General features: G+C 61.3%; 2 protein-coding genes across 3 annotated transcripts in view; one reads left to right on the top strand and one right to left on the bottom strand.

Moving 5' to 3' along the window:
- The window catches only part of Polr1B (RNA polymerase I subunit Rpl135), a 43,407-nt gene extending 26,867 nt beyond the window's left edge, over positions 1-16,540 (top strand). For both annotated transcript variants that reach the window (XM_037221363.1, XM_037221364.1), the window contains exons 18-24: positions 4,190-4,305; positions 11,371-11,512; positions 12,041-12,197; positions 12,625-12,750; positions 13,518-13,645; positions 15,244-15,408; positions 15,985-16,540. In XM_037221363.1, the coding sequence (XP_037077258.1) occupies positions 4,190-4,305; positions 11,371-11,512; positions 12,041-12,197; positions 12,625-12,750; positions 13,518-13,645; positions 15,244-15,408; positions 15,985-16,215 (1,065 nt within the window). In that variant the 3' untranslated portion in view covers positions 16,216-16,540. The remainder of the gene's footprint in view (positions 1-4,189; positions 4,306-11,370; positions 11,513-12,040; positions 12,198-12,624; positions 12,751-13,517; positions 13,646-15,243; positions 15,409-15,984) is intronic.
- Positions 610-4,128, bottom strand: LOC119098447 (tetratricopeptide repeat protein 25-like). The gene has a single exon (XM_037221365.1). It carries the CDS (start codon positions 3,635-3,637, stop codon positions 848-850), a length of 2,790 nt encoding a protein of 929 aa, XP_037077260.1. The 5' UTR covers positions 3,638-4,128; the 3' UTR covers positions 610-847.
- Positions 16,541-16,810: the final 270 nt, after the last annotated feature.

The raw sequence follows: 16,810 nt of genomic DNA on the forward strand, positions 1-16,810 counted from the left end.
CCTACCCCTTCCCCCCACCCCTACCGCATCCCACTGGGCGGCGGAGGGTGACCTCCGCCGGGCCCGAGCTGCATTCTGGGTCCGACCCGGTGTCTGCCGCCGACACCTCGCGGCGCTGATGTGACGGCAAGGAGGCGCGCTAGGGCGGATGGAGATCCACGGCACCAGGTCCCATAGAACTGCGACAAAATCATCAGTTGGGATCGTTGCAGTCTGGTTGATGCAACGGATTGGTCTGACTGTTAGGATTATTTCCACGTGGATACTCAATGCCTGAATAAATTCAAGGCTACATGGATGTTCAGTTGTGCGTTTGGACTGGTTTAGACGAACTGGTTTGGACTGGTGTAGAACGTCCAACTGTTGGACGACCAACCAACGCCTCACGAGGGTGCCCACCGGTCAGTAACTTCGCAAGGGCGATATTCGTCACATCATTGTATCTGAGCTGCCTGATGTATGAAAGCCCAGAAAGAGATCTGGTGTGTTTAACCTCGCGTAAACTGTCCTATCAGGTAAAGATCAATATGGATATTTTCACTCTGTGAAATCTCGTTTTCGATTTCTTTTGAATGCTGTCTAAGGCTGCGCCGGCAATTTGCGACTGAAATGAATATGTTACGGTTCCAACGCTTTACTACTAAAATGAATGTGTTCCTGAACATTGTTGTACGCAATGACCCATGGTACTGGATGCTCACGAAGCTCAATGCGCGGCGATTAGGCCACACCCATAAAATAGATCAGTAATCATTTCAAAACCGAGGGACTTCGGGCACAAAACTGAACGCAACGGCCTAACAGCGGCATGTTGTCCGCCTTGCTGGCCGTAGAGCACGGGACGACATCACTGCGGTTCCTCCGACGGCAGCGGGTCACTGTCTGGGACGGGCTGGTCCTCCGGTGCCGCCTCGCCGCTCCCCTCTGCCGGCTCGGCAGCGTCGGTTCCGTCCGCCGGCTCGGCCGGCGCCTCCTCAGCCCCTGGCTCGGCGGTCCCCCCTTCGACCTCCGTTCCGGCAGTCTCCTCGTTGGCATCCGCGGCAGCCCCCTCCTCGGCAGCTCCATCTGCGGCAGCTCCCTCCTGGGCTCCTCCTTCGTCGGCTGCTCCCTCCTCGGCCGTCCCCTCCTGGGCAACTCCCTCGTCGGCAGCTCCCTCGTCGGCAGCTCCCTCGGCGACAGCTCCCTCGTCGGCTGCTCCCTCCTCGGCTGCTCCCTCGTCGGCTGCTCTCTCCTCGGCTGCTCCCTCGTCGGGTGCTCCCTCCTCGACTGCTGCTTCCTCGGCCGCCCCCTCCTTAGCTGCTCCCTCGTCAGCTGCTACCTCGGCATCCGCGCTAGAGCCGTTAGCGTCAGCTGCCGGAGCCGCCTCCTCGGCGTCGCCTACCGGGACGGTCTCTGCTCCGTCGGCCGCCTGCGTCTCCTCACCTTTGGTCGCCTCCGCTGCCCCGGCGGCCGGCTGAGCGCCCTCCTCACCCTCCACAGCCGGCGCGCCTGCCTCACCCTCGGCGGCCGGAGCACCTTCCTCGCCTTCAGCGGCTGGCGCTCCCTCCTTGCTATCGGCGACCACAGTCTTTTCGGCGCCGTCGGCCGGCGCGTCCTCGCCCTCGTCGGCAGTCACCAGCTTCTCGTCCTCGTCGGCGGCCGTGCTAGCGTCGTCCTCGGCCGCCGTCGAGTCGGCCACGGCTGTCTCGTACTCGGTCTCGCCGGCTGCCTCGCTCTCCGTGGGCGTCCTCTGGCCATCCTCGAGCTCCGACTCCTCGCCTTCGTCCTCGGTGGCGGTGTCCTCGTCCGAGCCGCTGCCCTCACCTTCCGAGCTGGTGTTCTCGTCAACCGCCTCCTCTTCCTCCACCTTGGCGGCGGCCAGCTCGTCCTGCGAGCACTCCTCGGGCGGCAGCGTGTCCTCGTCCGTCCAGTCGACGTAGCTGCCGGTGTCGTCGAAGCTGTCGGTGACGTCGAGCGTCGAGTCGCCGCTGTCCTCGGAGCCAACCGACACCACGATGTCGGGATTGACAGGCTTGGGCTCGGTCGACTCGGGGCTGTCTGTCCCCTCTTGATCCTCGAACGTGACGTTGCCAGCTATGGGTTGCGAGATGACGCCCACCGTGTTGTACATGGCCTTGGCTTTCTTCTTGGCCGCCTCGCGCTCCTGCAGGAGATCCGTTGCCCGCTTGCAGGCCTGTTCCAGGTCCTTCGCCTCCTGCTTGGAGCCACTCTTCCTGGCGATCTGGATAGCTTGGTCGAAGTGCTTGAGCGCCGCATCCACAACCTCCAGCTGCGTCTCGGCCTCGGCCAGCAGCCAGAGTCCGCGCATGATCCACTGGTTCTGCTCGCAGCGGCGCGCCTCTTTCACGCACTTGGTACCGTAGAAGCGCGCCGTCTCGTAGCGGCCCAGCTCGTGGTAGCAGGTGCCGATCTCGTGGTAGAGCCAGGTGCGCTTCTCTGGGCTCTTGGAGAGCGGGATGCGCTGCTCCCAGGCGTCGATGGCCGCCTGGTACTTGCGGAAGGTGGCGTGCGTGCGGCCGAGGTTGTCCAGCGCGCGCGCCCGCGAGTGGAGCAGACGCGGGTTGTCCCTGCTCAGGTCGAAGTCCTTGTTGTGCCACTGGAGCGCCTCGCGGTAGTGGCCAAGCTTGAGGTGGGCGTCGCCCAGCGCGCTGTACACGACACCCAGGTAGGCCTGCCGCCGCGGCAGCCATGTCAGGCTGTACGACTTGATGGCCTCCTCCGCCGAGACGCACATGGTGATGGCCTCGTCATAGGACCCACGCTGTAGGGCGCTGTCGATGTCTACCAGCTTCCGGGTAATGGTCTCGTGATTAGATTGAATTTTGTTCTTCTTCTCCTCGATTCGTTTCCTGAGCTGCTCGTCTTCGTCTTCGAACGTGGTCTTGCCCTCAGCCATTTTCTTTTGTATCTTGCGTGCGTACAGCGGCTTCTGCTGGCCCCAGAACTCTTGGCGAGTTTGCATGAACTCTAAAACTTCTGTGGCCTCTTTGACTATGTCATCTTTGCACGTGCCTGTGAGTTCTGGATGGTGAATCAGTCGTTGCAAAAAAGCCTTATCTTGGGATAGCTCTTCCAGCAAGGTTTTGCAGCCGTAGTCCTTTTTGGCATTATCCTGTTCGGTGGGAGTCTGCTTTCGCTTTTGACCCCGCCATGTCGCCGCTTGAGCTTCCTTTTCTTGTTTGTCTTGAAGCTGTTTCAAAACTTTACCCACACGGCAGAATCGGAGACCTGACTTTTCCCCGATGGAATTCTCGATGGCTTCAGCGGACTTCTGAATCCCCAGCATAAAATCTTCTATATCAGGTCGAAGCCTTTTACCCCGGTGAAAACAAACCAAGGCGTACTCAAATTCACCCTGCGCGTACAACGCCTCAGCCTTTTGTATGATTCCCGAGTTTGACGTCGGGTTGTTGGCAAGGGCAGCCTCAGAATCCTCTAGAGCTTTATCGTGTTCACCGAGAAGAAGGTAACATTTGCTTCTCATTGTTAAACATACTTCGTGATCGTTAGTTATTTGAAGGGCCCTTGAATAGCTTTGAATAGCTTCCTTGAAGCGTCTTTTCCTCACTAGAAAGTTTCCCTCTGTGAGGTTATATGAAAATATCAGCTCTTTGTCCTTAAGGTTTTCTTCAGACATGTTTCGGCTAGCTATGTATGTCCGGGTTGCTCTCAGTGATCACTTTGACTCCATCCGAGTTAAAACCACGCCGAAATTGGTGACTGCAATTTATAGGATGCACCTCAATTGTGTCGTAAAATATTGTGTGATTTTAGCTCGTGCTGGAGTATTATTATGACCTCCTTCCAGTGGCACTATGCAGCCGTACTGACTGTACCGTCTTGCTCACTTGAGCTAGCCCAGTACGGTTACCAGGACGTGCGTATGCAATACTATTTGTAAAAATAGAATAGAAGCCTTATGGGACATGACTCGGCGGATCGGCATAGGTGTGTGTGATGGGCAAAGCTGCCGGCTATTAAGAGACTATTAAGAGACAGATAAGTAGATGGCAACATCCTAGCTCAGCACTCTTGATGCTGGTTATCGTTTTCATGGGCTCGGCAAAGCTATCCGTATTGCTCTACATGTGCAATAATGACTACTGTCTCAGCCCAAAACGGGGCTGGGCTCTTCAAAAGCCTAGCCGTCGACCGAGTGGCGTGTAACATCACAAACGAATATTTCCAGATCGTGAATGTGTTCCGAAGAAATGACGTGGACGTGGAGGGCTTGGATCGTTTCATGGACTCGGACGGCATTCCCCATGTCGGCGTCCTCCTGGAGTCAGGAAGCCCCATGACATGGTAAGACTTGCTCACAAGGACTGCTCCCTCCGCTGATCCTGCTGCGGTGTAGCGGCGACCTTCGCTGTGTTAACTGTCTCCTTCCTTTTACGAAATGAAAACTTTTCTAACATTCCCATGTAAGGGAAACTCTGAAACGGGCGGTATATGGCCGCGAAGTCGTAGCGCCCTAGGTCCCAGTTACTACTAATGGAAATTTTCATAACATTCCCGTGTAAGTTGCCTTTCCGGAGCAAGTGGATCGTTCATAAGTGCTGTTCATGAAAGATTGAAAAATTATTTAGGGTTACTGAAAGTAATCGTTGTTAGGGATAGGGTCGCGTACATTTTTAACGGTGTGTGGCCTTTTTTCAAATTCTAGATTATTTCCGTTTTCTCCACAACCAGGAATCGGCCGTGCTGTGTGTCTGTGTCGGCACGTGGAATGTGCCGTTGGTGCCCGTGTTCCATCGCATAGACGTTTTTGAGGCAGCTGTTTTTTTTCATTTGTTTGTGCGAAGCTGTGGTTATTTTGTTGCTATTCTTCGTGCTGATATCGTGAAAAAGTTATTGCGGACGCCGAGACTATTCAGAAAAGTGTTTTCCTCTGGGAGAGACATAACGAATGTTTCGAGGCTCTCTACCGAACTGACTTCTGGGGGGGAGGGGGAGGGGGAGGGGGAGGGGAAGAGGGAGAGATATACATATATGTATATATATATATATATACATATATACATATATATATATATGTATATATATATATATACATTATATATATATATATATATATATATATATATATATATATATATATATATATATATATATATATATATGTGTGTGTGTGTGTGTGTGTGTGTAAGCCACTTTCTTCTACAAATGGATGTTACGAGTGACTGAAATGTCAGCATTGTCACCTTCGGAAGACTCTGACTAACAAATTCACGTGGTATCACCTAAATCGGCATCGATTCCTTATACTTATGAAGCCAAACCACAGAGATATTTGTGACGTGCGTTGGTAGTGGTTTAACGTTTCTACAGCCTTCTCCATAATAGCATCAAAGTTTCATTGACGAAAAATTGGCATTTGTCACAAGCTCATCGCTTTCTTGTCTACGCTTGTGACGAAGCCGCATTTTGTCTACCTCTCACAAGCTCGTCGCCTCCTTGTCCACAATTGTGACAAAGCCGCATTTTTATACCCACACAATTTGTGTGTCTTACGGTTGCCGCGTGATGGACGGGCTTAGGTCTGATTTACATTTAGTCTCGGGGTGCTTAGCTCTTTTTGTAGCATTTGTCATTGGCCAGTGTGTTGGAGGCGATCCCATTTTCTTTGACTTCGACGAAGCGGACGAGCTGATCCCGGAGCGGCTGATCCGAGCAGCCAATGCGTCGGACGCCAGGCAGACCGCCAGGAAGCTAATCAACAACAACTCCATGGCGCTGAAGCACCTGTCGAAATTCCGAACGCACGGCCCGACGACGACGCTTTCGGCGCTGGAGAGGCCCGTCGACGAGGACGACGACACGCCGGCGCCGAGGCGGGCCACCACGGCGAGGCCCGAGCCCGCCCCCAAGTTGACAGTGCACCAGAAAGTCGTGACGTCGGGCTTCCAGCGCTTCCGCACCGTGGTGATCACGGCCGCCCTGGCGCGGGGCCTCACCCAGCTCACGCCGGCCAGCCAGCAGCTCTTCAAGGCGGCCTGCATTGTCAAGCAGACGTGCAGCAAGGCGTTCGTGACGGGCGACGCGCTGACCTGGATCCTGCCGGGCGTGTCGCAGCGCGCGCGCACGCGGCTCTGGCACCGGCTGCTGTGCACCATTCGACCCAGCGAGGCGTGCCCCGTGGACGGCGGCTGGGGCGGCTGGGGCGACTGGTCCGACTGCAGCGCCACCTGCGGGGCCGTCGGCCAGCGCGTGCGCCGCCGCCTCTGCGACCGGCCGCGGCCGGCGCACGACGGTCTGCGCTGCCATGGCCGCGCCGCTCAGGTGCACTACTGCGTCTCCAAGGGCTGCGGCCTCGACGAGCTGGCCGGCTTCATGACCGAGCGCAACCCGTCGCAGCAGCTGGCGCTGCAAATCGTGCAGCGCCACGTGCACGCGCACCCCGAGCTGGAGACGCTCTGTGTGCGCCAGCACTGCAGCTACGAGCACGCGCGCGACGTGGTCGGCAACGCTAGCATCCAGGCGCTGTGGGCGTCGCTACACTGCCTGAAGCAGGCGGTGGCGTGCCCGATGGTGGGCGGCTGGACTGAGTGGTCGGCCTTCAGCGAGTGCTCGGCGGCCCCGTGCGGCGACGGGCAGCAGATGCGCTTCCGCGCGTGCGCCGACCCGCCGGCCAGCCTGCCCGAGGCACGCTGCCGCGGCAAGGCGTTCGCCGCGCGCGACTGCAGCGTGCCGTGCGGCACGGTTGGCGGCGGCGTCACCGCCGAGTGGGCGTCGTTCGGGCCGTGGTCGGCATGCAGCGCCGAGTGCGGCATCGGCACGCAGCAGCGCAACCGCGCCTGCCAGGTCGTCGCGTTGAGCGGCGCCGTCGCCGACGATGAGCCCGAGCTCGACAACGTGGACGACATGGCGTTCCGCCGGCGGCGGCGGCGGCGGTTGCGGTCGCGGTCGCGGCCGCCGCGCGACTCCTACAAGGGCCCGAAGCGGATCGAGCTGAAGTTAGCCCGCGGCAACGGCGCCGGCAAGCCGAGGCCGGCGGCGCCGGAGAGCGCGGTGACTCCACCGCCGGCGTCTCTCGGCAGCTCGGCGGCGCCAGTGGGCGGCGTGGACCCGGCTCTGTGCGGCGGCTCGAGCCGCGAGGTGCGCGTGTGCCAGCCGCAGTGCGCGCGCGACGGCCAGTGGTCCGAGTGGAGCGGCTGGAGCCGCTGCTCGGCCGCCTGTGGGCCGGGCGTTAGCACGCGCGACAGACTGTGCTCGGAGCCGGCGCCGGACGGTGGCGGCCGGCCGTGCGCCGGCGCCGGCTCCGAGGTGCACTACTGCTTCCGGCGGCCGTGCACGGTCGAGACGCGCCTGCTGGCTGCCTTCAACGGCAGCGGCTACCTCATCTACCGGCCGCTGTACATGCCGTCGGCGCTTCTGCTCATGTACGCGCGCTTCCGGCCGGAGGCGGCCGACAGCGTGCTGCTGCACCGCTTCCAGAACAAGTGCCCGGAGCCGCGCAACTGCGACTGGACCAAGCTGCTGCTGGTGAGCGGCTTTCTCGTGCTGGAGAGCACGATGCGTCAGTGCCGCGTCAAGCTGGAGGGTCGGCCGGCGCTGGAGCTGGGCCGCTGGCACGAGGTGTCCGTCGCCATCATGGGCGACCGCGCCTTCATGCGGCTGGACAACACGGAGGACCACCGGAAAGCGTACCTCAGCTGCGCGCCGAACGGACCAAACTACGACATGGACATGTACGTCGGCTCGGACCGCAACCGGCGCGCCTCGTTCCGCGGCACCATCTCGGCGCTGGCCGTCAACTACATGGAGTACAGCGTGAAGATGGAGGCCGACTGGACGGCCGGCGGCGTGCCGGCCATCTCGGAGGGTGTCACCACCAGCGTGGCCACGGCCGACGACGTGTACGTGCGGCTGGACGCGGCTGACTTCTTCACGGCGCAGTGTCCGGGAAACGAGACGGGCGAGCGCGGCGCGCGGCTCGACTTCGTCGCCACGTTCATGATCCGCCAGCACGGTGTGCTGATGTTCACGCGCGGCATGGAGGAGGCGTCATTCATTTACGTCAAGACCGGCGACGTGTTCCGGCTGTGCCTGCAGCTAGCCGCGTCCAAGGAGTGTTTGGCGTCCAGCCAGAACGCCGAGCTCAACACCTGGTACCGGCTGCACGTGCTCGTCGAGCCCAAGGTGGTCACCATGGTGATCAACTTCGTGTACCGCACGCGGCTGATGCGCGGCCTGCACTTCAGGGTGTGCCGCAAGATTGTGTACGTCGGCGGCGGGCCGCCCGACACGCTCAAGAAGATCGACGAGTCCAACGGCTTCGAGGGCCTGGTCGAGTCGTTCCTGCTGAACGGGCGGCGCGACACGTCGCGCGAGATGTCCGTCAAGGAGTGGGGCGGTATGGTGAGCTCGGCCGTCGCCTCTCAAGCCGACCACTATACCGAGGCCGTCTACCAGGAGGGCCATGCGCCGGTCCTCTCGTGCGACTACTCGGACGCGCTCGACGTCGGCGCCGACGGCAAGGCGGACAACGCCAGCGCGCGGGCGCGCGCGCGCTGGGTGCGCCTGGACGAGCTGATCGACGCCGACAGCACCAGCGTGGAGAGCGCGCCGCCGCACTCTGTGCTGCGGCTGGACCCGCACAGCAAGGACGTGCAGGGCTTCTACGCATGTCTTGTCTCCACGCCGTCCAAGTCGTGGCTGCTGCACGCGTTCGGCGTGTCGTTCGTGCGCACGGACGTGATTGTGCCCGAGTCGATTGCCGAGGAGTGGGTGGCCGTCATGAGTGTTGTCATCGGCTGCGTGCTCCTGCTGATGGCCGCCGGCCTGCTCTACGTCAGCAAGAACAAGCGCTTCGGCTTCTTCCCGGGCGTGATGCGCATGATTTACGGCGAGCGGCTGAGCGAGGCTGACCAGCTGGATTACCTGCAGCTGCAGACGGGCGAGTTCGTGCGCGTCACGCCGTCGCGCCGCCGCCTGCTGCGCCCCTCCAAGCAGGCGCTGCTCGTGTCGCGCTCCAAGCACTCGCTGGCCACGCCGTCGCGCACCGTCACGCTCTCGCCGTCGCGCGAGTCCGACTTCTTCCTGGAGCCGAGCAAGCAGGTGCGGTTCGCGCACGAGCTGCAGGTGTCGCGCTCGTCGTCGGGCCGCGCGCTGACGAGCACGCCGTCGGGCGCGGCCGTCACGGCTACCGGCTCGGGCCGCGTGCTCACGTCCAGCACGCTGCTGGGCCGCAACGCCGCCGTCTCGCCTAGCGGCCGCATCACCAACTATGACGTGGACGTGACAACCACCACCGACGGCAGCTCGGACAGCTCCGACGACGACGACTCGGCCGGCTCATCGACGCCGCTGCTGGCGACCGGCGCTGGCTCGCCGCCGGCCGCCGTCAGCCCGGATCCGGTCTCGACGGCCGCCAGCTCGGCGTCCGTGCGTCGCTCGTCGCTGTCGGTGGCCGGCACGGCGCGGCGCGCGTCGCAGACGGCGTCGGACAGCGCGTCCGAGGGCTACCCGCCGCCGCCCGGCACGGCCGAGTCGCTCGACTCGGCCGACGAGTCGGAGCCCTTCACGCCGTGAAGCGTCCGAGTCATTGTTGAAGTCGGAGCCGCTGCTGCTCGCGGCGCAGCGTGCCGGACGGCTCCGCATCCTTCCACCGCTGGGCGTGTGCCGGAGGCGGAGGCGGTTTGGTGCAGTCTAGGCAGGTCTGCTCGCTCCTCCGTCAACGGGCGGAGAGATGTCGCGTGTGCCCACCCAGAGACTGGGAGCCTCGTGCGCCGACACTTGTCGAGAGGGATGCCCCGCCCGCGCTGGGCAAAACGGACCGCCAACGAACGGACCGCTGGCGTGGGATATCGTTGGGTCGGGGCCACAAGACGTGCTTTGGCTCAGCACCGGTAGCGAAGGTGTTGATGCTGTGGTTGCTACCCGCGCAGCGTGTGTGAGCGTCGCTGCCGGGGGTTGGTGTGGTGTGTGGGTACCACTCAGTGGGGCTGGTCAGCACAGCATGTTCTCTTCGCGCTGTCACCGCGCAGTAGCCCAGGGCAGCGGTCACACTGCACCACAGCCCTCCTTCCCTTCTCATCCCTTTTCTTCCCTGTCTTTGATCATACACGGTCGACTAGGTGGCCATGCTCCAGGTGGACGTAACGCAAGTAAACAGTGGATGAAGACTGCTGCTGGTTGTCTGTCGCATCGATGTAAGAAGCCAGTGCGACGCCTGAAAACCGGGGTTGTGTGAATGTTGACGGTAGCTTTATTGTTTCCCCAAAAGAAAGCAAAGTTTCTACTAAGCTTGGTCCGAACGGAAATTGGAATTTTTAGTTTCTGGAATGTTTGCCCAACAATATATGTTTGCGTAGACTCGTCTACGTGTGCACGTCGTATGCATATGAGGGAATGCCTGCTCAGATCTCCTCAGAGAGATTCTGCGTGGTACATCAGAAAATGCCTTGCCCAACAATATATGTTTGCGTAGACTCTTCTACGTGTGCACGTCGTATGCGTATGAGGGAATGCCCGCTCAGATCTCCTCAGAGAGATTCTGCGTGGTACATCAGAAAATGCCGGCTGTGTGCATTGTCCTGGAGCGCGCTCACGTATCAAAAGTATAGATCCAGTAGGCCTAGGAAGGTAGCGTTTCATATTTGGATATATGTATAGTTTTGGTCATTTTGTTGAACGATTTATTCATGTGCATTTATCTGCAGTGCCTGTGCCGGTTTGTGTCGTTCGAAAAAGACAAGCATAAGTAAGTGAACTTTTAAAGATGTTATATTGGCATCTGCTTCGCATGATCGGTGGGGAGTTCGGCAACCAAGTTTTGCTTTGTTGTGAATACCTTGTATGCGTCTGTTGTATTGTTGCCACCTGGCGAACTGGTTGACCTGGTTTTCGCGAACAGTCATCCCTAAATGGACACGGTTTGTCGAGGCAAGCACAGTTCATCCAATTATTTCTTTACAGGTAGAGGTTTCAGTGTCCACCGCCTCTTGTGTGTGCTTGTGTGCATGTGTCTGCAAGCCAAGCCAGCCGATATCCTGAAGCCCGTGCGCGGCCAGTGGACCCCGGGGGCAGCCTGGGCGTGCCTCGCCGCCTGTCGTGCGTCGTGACCCCGAGGGCAGCCTGGGCGTGCCTCGCCGCCTGCCGCGCGTCGTGACCCCGGGGGCCTGGGCGTGCCTCGCCGCCTGCCGTGCGTCGTGACCCCGAGGGCGGTTTGGGCGTGCCTCGCCGTCCGCCGCGCGTCGTGACCCCGAGGGCGGCCTGGGCGTGCCTCGCCGTCCGCCGCGCGTCGTGACCCCGAGGGCAGCCTGGGCGTGCCTCGCCGCCTGCCGCGCGTCGTGACCCCGAGGGCAGCCTGGGTGTGCCTCGCCGTCTGCCGCGCGTCGTGACCCCGAGCGCGGCCCGCCGTTGCAGCCACTACAGTCTGGAGGAGAGCAAGTTCCACGTGACGCGCTATATGGATGACGAGCCGGCGCGGGTGGACTCGGTCAAGCTGATGGGTGACATCGGCGGCGCCGAGATCTTGCAGCGCATCATGATCGTGCTGCGTGTGGAGGTGCGTGCCGTGTGCGCCCCGGCCGCCGCCCGTTCTCTGACCCCTGTGTCCCTGTGCCCCTGCCTCAGCCCCGTTGCCGCCTCCACAGCGAGTTGTCGGGCCGGGGAGCGTGGCTCAGGCTCCGGGTGTGGCGGCGGCGAGGTCGTGTCTACCGCGGGGCCCGTCTGCATTCGGTTCGCTTTTGCGTGTCATCTGTCTCCCTGCAGCGAGGGCATTGGAGAAGGGGATGGGCGGGGTGAAGTGACCACGGCCGATGTGGCGGACCCGCAGCGGTTCGCGTGAGCCCGCGTCTGTTTCCGGCAGGGGGAGCGCATGCAGTCATCACGTGACATGAGAACTTCACTGCTGCGTGCCGACCTCAGGTTGTCACCCGTCTATCGGGCGGTGGTGGCTTCAAGAAAATGAGCTCCGTGCATCACCGTCCATGCTGTTTGCCTCGCCGGTCGTTCGCCCAAGTTCGGCGCATGCGCGGCGCGCGTGTGCGTCGGAGCGGCGGCGCGCCCTGACCCGCCCGTCCCGCGCCGCCAGAGGAAGCCGACGGTGGGCGACAAGTTCGCCAGCCGCGCCGGCCAGAAGGGCATCTGCAGCCGGGTGCACGTCACCGAGGACCTGCCCTGGACGGAGAGCGGCCTCGTGCCCGACATCATCTTCAACCCGCACGGCTTCCCCTCCCGAATGACGATCGGTACGAGCCGGGCGACCGGCGGTCCGGCCCGGTGGCGCCGGTCGGTCGAGGTCGAGACTTGGTTCGTTGATTTGATTCAGCACGGACGCGAGTGATACCCACGTTAGCCACCACGCGTTGGCCACTTCCTTTCCCGGCGTTGGTGTCTGCGTCCCGGGGTCCTTCATGAGAGGCACGATGCCGTGCTCCGTCTTGCCCTTTGCCAGTTCATGGGTCCGAACCACGCCAGCAGCTGTCCTGGGACGTGATTGGCAGTGTACTCACCCCCAAGGCCAGTGCGTGAGCTCGAACTGATGCTCAAACCGGTTGATCAATGGTGCCGCTCCCGGCGTGTCATTTCACCCACCCTGTCACGAAAGCGCTGCTGCCAGCGGCGTCGCCCCGCGGCGGCCTTCTGAAGCGACAGCTGACATCTGGCCTGCCACAGCGATGATGGTGGAGTGCATGGCGGGCAAGGCGGCCGCGCTGAACGGCGAGTGCTACGACGCTACGCCGTTCCGTTTCACCGAGGACGAGACGGCCGTCGACTACTTCGGCAGCGTGCTGGAGCGGGGTATGTGGCGCGCGGCTCAGTGGGGCAGCTGGAGGAGTGCAACTGGACGGGGTGTGGGACCGCCACGCGGCAGGCCCGGGTTCGATACCCGGCTGGCGCTCTGGCCACGGCCGCTGGAGGGTTTCCGCGAAGGATTGGAGCGGAGCTGTAAGCCGTGCACCCGTAAGACAGGAGTTCGCGTTAGGCCGAGGCGTCCGCTGCCCGCCGGCCGCCGCTGCCGCCGCCTGGCGGCCGTCGCCCATCCGCTCTCGTCGTTTGGCGCCGAGCGGACGGGCGGCTGGCGACTGCGGGGTGTTTGCTGGCCGTTTGATCGCGGGTTTCCCGCGCCGGTACGCACTCCTACCGGTCGTGGACACTCGCGCTTCCCGTTCTGGCACGACGCAGACGGCCCGAACCACCGGGAATGTTTCCATACATGCGTCATAATTACGATAAGCTGAACTGGTACAGACGTCTTAGACCGGTTATCACGATTATGATCGTGAAAACTCGTAGTTCATGTCAGGCTGATCACGACGCTGTGTGGCCGTGCAGTCGGCGCGTCCCAAAGGCCCCTATCTGGTCATGCCTGCAAATTGGCACGTGTCGTGTGCCATGATCGCTACTACAATCATGATATGTGACACCTGTGCCAATCACTCTCACGATTGCTGTGATATGTGACGCATTGTGATAACACAACCACTGTGATCCGCTCTGTCTAGCTGTCTCGCGTGAAGTCGTTCCCTTCCCCCTCCTCCGCTTATCCCTCCGTGCTCGTATTTCAGCCGGCTACAACTATCACGGCACGGAGACCATGTATAGCGGCTTCACTGGCACCCAGCTGGAAGCCAAGATCTTCTGCGGCGTCATCCACTACCAGCGGCTGCGGCACATGGTGTCGGACAAGTGGCAGGTGAGCAAGCCGGAGCACGCGCGATTGGGGGGGGGGGAGGTTGGGGAGGGGCTCAGCCCTTGACGGGCCAGTTAGAGTGCATCGAACTGTGGCGTGTCCGGGCGGCAGTGCTGACTGAGCCCTGTGCGATGGTGCACGTTTGGGTGTACCTGGTGTTCTTTTGTTCTGAAGGCCCGACCTTTCATGTGTTTGTCCAAGGCCAGGTCGATTTAAGGCATTGTCGGCTGCGGTCGCCCCACGCCATGGTATTGTTTTTCCTTGTCGCTAAAAACTTGGCTTGTAACCCGTCGTGTGTTGTGGGTGTCGAGTGACCGCTTTCAGTTGTGTTGCGGTTACCTGCTAGTCGGGGGATTCACTCAGTTCTGTATATCAGGCGGCCTCAGGCAAAAAATCGCCGTAACGGTCCGCCTGGCTTTGTCCGAACTACCTCCGATGGTTTATGCTTTCATGATCGATAGCGGTTGGCCAGCGTGCTCGGTACGAAAACACCCACTCGGCGGGGTCGAGAGCAGTTACTGCTCAGAATTGCTGCTAGCCAAGCCCGTGCACTCCGCCTGTGTGACACGTCATTAGACCGATTAGACCGTACACCTGCTCGGTTTGTGGTGTGGTCTGTTTTGAATGCGTCACCACATGTATCCAGTCGCTGTGTTCTGACGCTGTGACGGCCATGATGCTGTAACGGGCCGCAGTGTGGTACTCCCGGAGAGCGACGCTGTGCGGGAGGCCATGTTGGGATTGCTCTCGCTCTCTTACGGATGTGTCTCGCATGCTTTGGCCCTACCCTGTCAGCTAGACTCTTCTTCGCTTTGTTAGCCCCCTTTTGAAGGCTGCTGGTACAGCGCCCTTACTGCGTTCTTTGAACCCGGTGGGATGCGTGGTGGCATGCTTTGGTTACAGAAGTGCGCGCGGTGCATTTATGAGCTTAGTCTTGTCAGACATCAGCGGTGCTGCTTCCCTGAATGATGGTGTGCCATGGCGGACCTGCTGATAAGCTCTTTGCAGGCTGTCCAGCTTGTCTTTGTATCCATTAAGCATCCCACACACGTCTGGCATGCGATTTGAAGGCAGTGCTCTCGCGTCACTGACCGGGTCGGCCTAGCGTAGTCGCGTGGCCTGGATGGAGAGACCTGTACCCTGCGTCACGCTCTGGCATACTGTCCGGTGACGTGGCACTGTTTCTAGCTGTCGTCGCCCGGGGCGGCGGGCAGCCACGTCTCGGATTCATGTGCTGTTCACACGCGGTGATGGAAGCTTGTGTTCAGACGGTGGTTAAGGGCTAGCGGGCGCCGTTGCCATGCGCTGGACCGGTGTCTACGGCTGGTGGCCTGTGTGATACGGTGCTGGTGTGCCGACCAGCCGGCGTTGGTCCGGCGGTGCCGTTGGTCGCGAGCGGGCACCGGGTGCTATTAAGCGCTGCTGACCGTGCTAACCGCTGCTGACCGATGTTGACCGCCGCTGACCTCTGTTGATGACCGCTGTTGACCGCCGCTGAAGACTGCCGCTGATCACTGCTGGTCGCCGCTGACCTCTGCTGGGAGCTGCAGATCGCTATTGATGGCCGCTGACCTCTGCTGACCGCTGCTGACCGCCGCCAGGTGCGCAGCACGGGCCCGATGGACAGTCTGACCCGGCAGCCGGTCAAGGGCCGCAAGAAGGGCGGCGGCGTGCGGTTCGGCGAGATGGAGCGAGACGGTGTGATGGCCCACGGCACGACCCTGATCGCTCAGGACCGGCTGTTCAGCTGCTCGGACCGGGCCGAGGTGAGCAGCGCCTGGGCAGCGCCGGCCGCCGCCGCCGCACCGGCCGTCGCGCCGGAACTCCCTCCTCACGTCCCGCTTTTGGGGTGCGGTGGGCGTCCATCGCCGCGCCGAGTAGACGCCACCGCTTACACCGACTCCGGCCCCACACCAGCGTGGCCCCGGGGGTGGCTGTCAGGCATTTAGTGTTTATTTGAACCGGCAGCTTACCCCGACCTTATCCCGGAACTGGTTAAGACACAGGACGACAGGAGCGGCTGGCTCGACAGGAGCCCACGTCTGCACGGAGGCCGCACGGACCGGCGTCCAGCCCAGCACTAACCCGAAAGGCGGCAGACAGGCCAGCTGCGACAGTGTGCACGGTGAACGCGAGGCGGCGCTGTGCATATCCTGTCGAGCCTCATGGTTGTCGATTGCTGTGGTACTCGTCTGGCTCGTTTTCGACCTGTTTCCGCCGATGGCCCATGGCGGACCGCCTGACCCCTTCCGGTGCCGCCCTGGTTGTGTTCGCTCGCCGGTACGCGGCTTACGCCTGTGTTGCCCCCGTGTGCGCTGACGCCAGCGCCGCCTGGCCGCCAGATGCACGTGTGCGCCACATGCGGTTCGCTGCTGTCGCCGATCACCGAGCTGACGCAGCGGAGCCGCGGCGCGCGCGCCGGCGGTGGCGCCAACGCCCGCCGGCCCGTCTGCACCGTGTGTGGCTCGCAGCGGGACGTGGTGTCAGTACACCTGCCCTACATGATGCTCCACCTGGCCATACAGCTCGCCGCCATGAACGTCAAGGTCAACGTCCAGGTCAAGAAGCAGTGACCGGGCGACCTGGCCGCCTGGTCGTCGCGCGCTGGTGGGGAGCGAACGTTGGGCGCGGGGCGGCGATGGTTGAATCGTGCTGGATGGAGCGTCAGCTTGTTCGGGGGATGTGGGCGCACGGCCTCGTGTGAGCACGTCAGTCAGATGGTATGCGCGTGTCCAAATGTCGGTACATGATGAGCGTGCTGCGCGAGTTCAGAGCGGTAGAGAAGTGGGAGTGGGGTCGCGGAAGTTCCTGCTGTGAACGGTGCTCACCCGTGCGTCGGGTGCCTTCTCGTGTTGGTGATTACGTGTATTGACTTCAATACAACATGGAATATCAGTGTGTCGTGTGTGTGTGACAGACTTCCGCGCTGCAATGCCCATGCGCGGAACATAATCCAACAATGAATGCAAACTGCAATCCAGTCGCTGCTGGTCGCATGGGACTTTTCTTCATTGCCACATATCCACGAAAGATGGCGTTTGGCCACCTCTCACTTTGGCCGAAAGCTCGATTGGGCCTTGAACGTGTACGAACCCCCGACCAGAAAGAGGTTTGTCCGCCTCCCGGACGCGGCGAGCCTGGTGTACCGCGCATGCCACGCGGCATCAG

The sequence above is a fragment of the Pollicipes pollicipes genome, unplaced genomic scaffold (assembly GCF_011947565.3).
Source record: "Pollicipes pollicipes isolate AB1234 unplaced genomic scaffold, Ppol_2.1 Scaffold_4740;HRSCAF=5597_pilon_pilon_pilon, whole genome shotgun sequence".
NCBI lineage: Eukaryota > Metazoa > Arthropoda > Thecostraca > Pollicipedomorpha > Pollicipedidae > Pollicipes > Pollicipes pollicipes.

Excerpts from the sequence above, each read along its gene's own strand:
- LOC119098447 (XM_037221365.1), bottom strand. The coding sequence starts at position 3,637 with ATGTCTGAAGAAAACCTTAAGGACAAAGAGCTGATATTTTCATATAAC.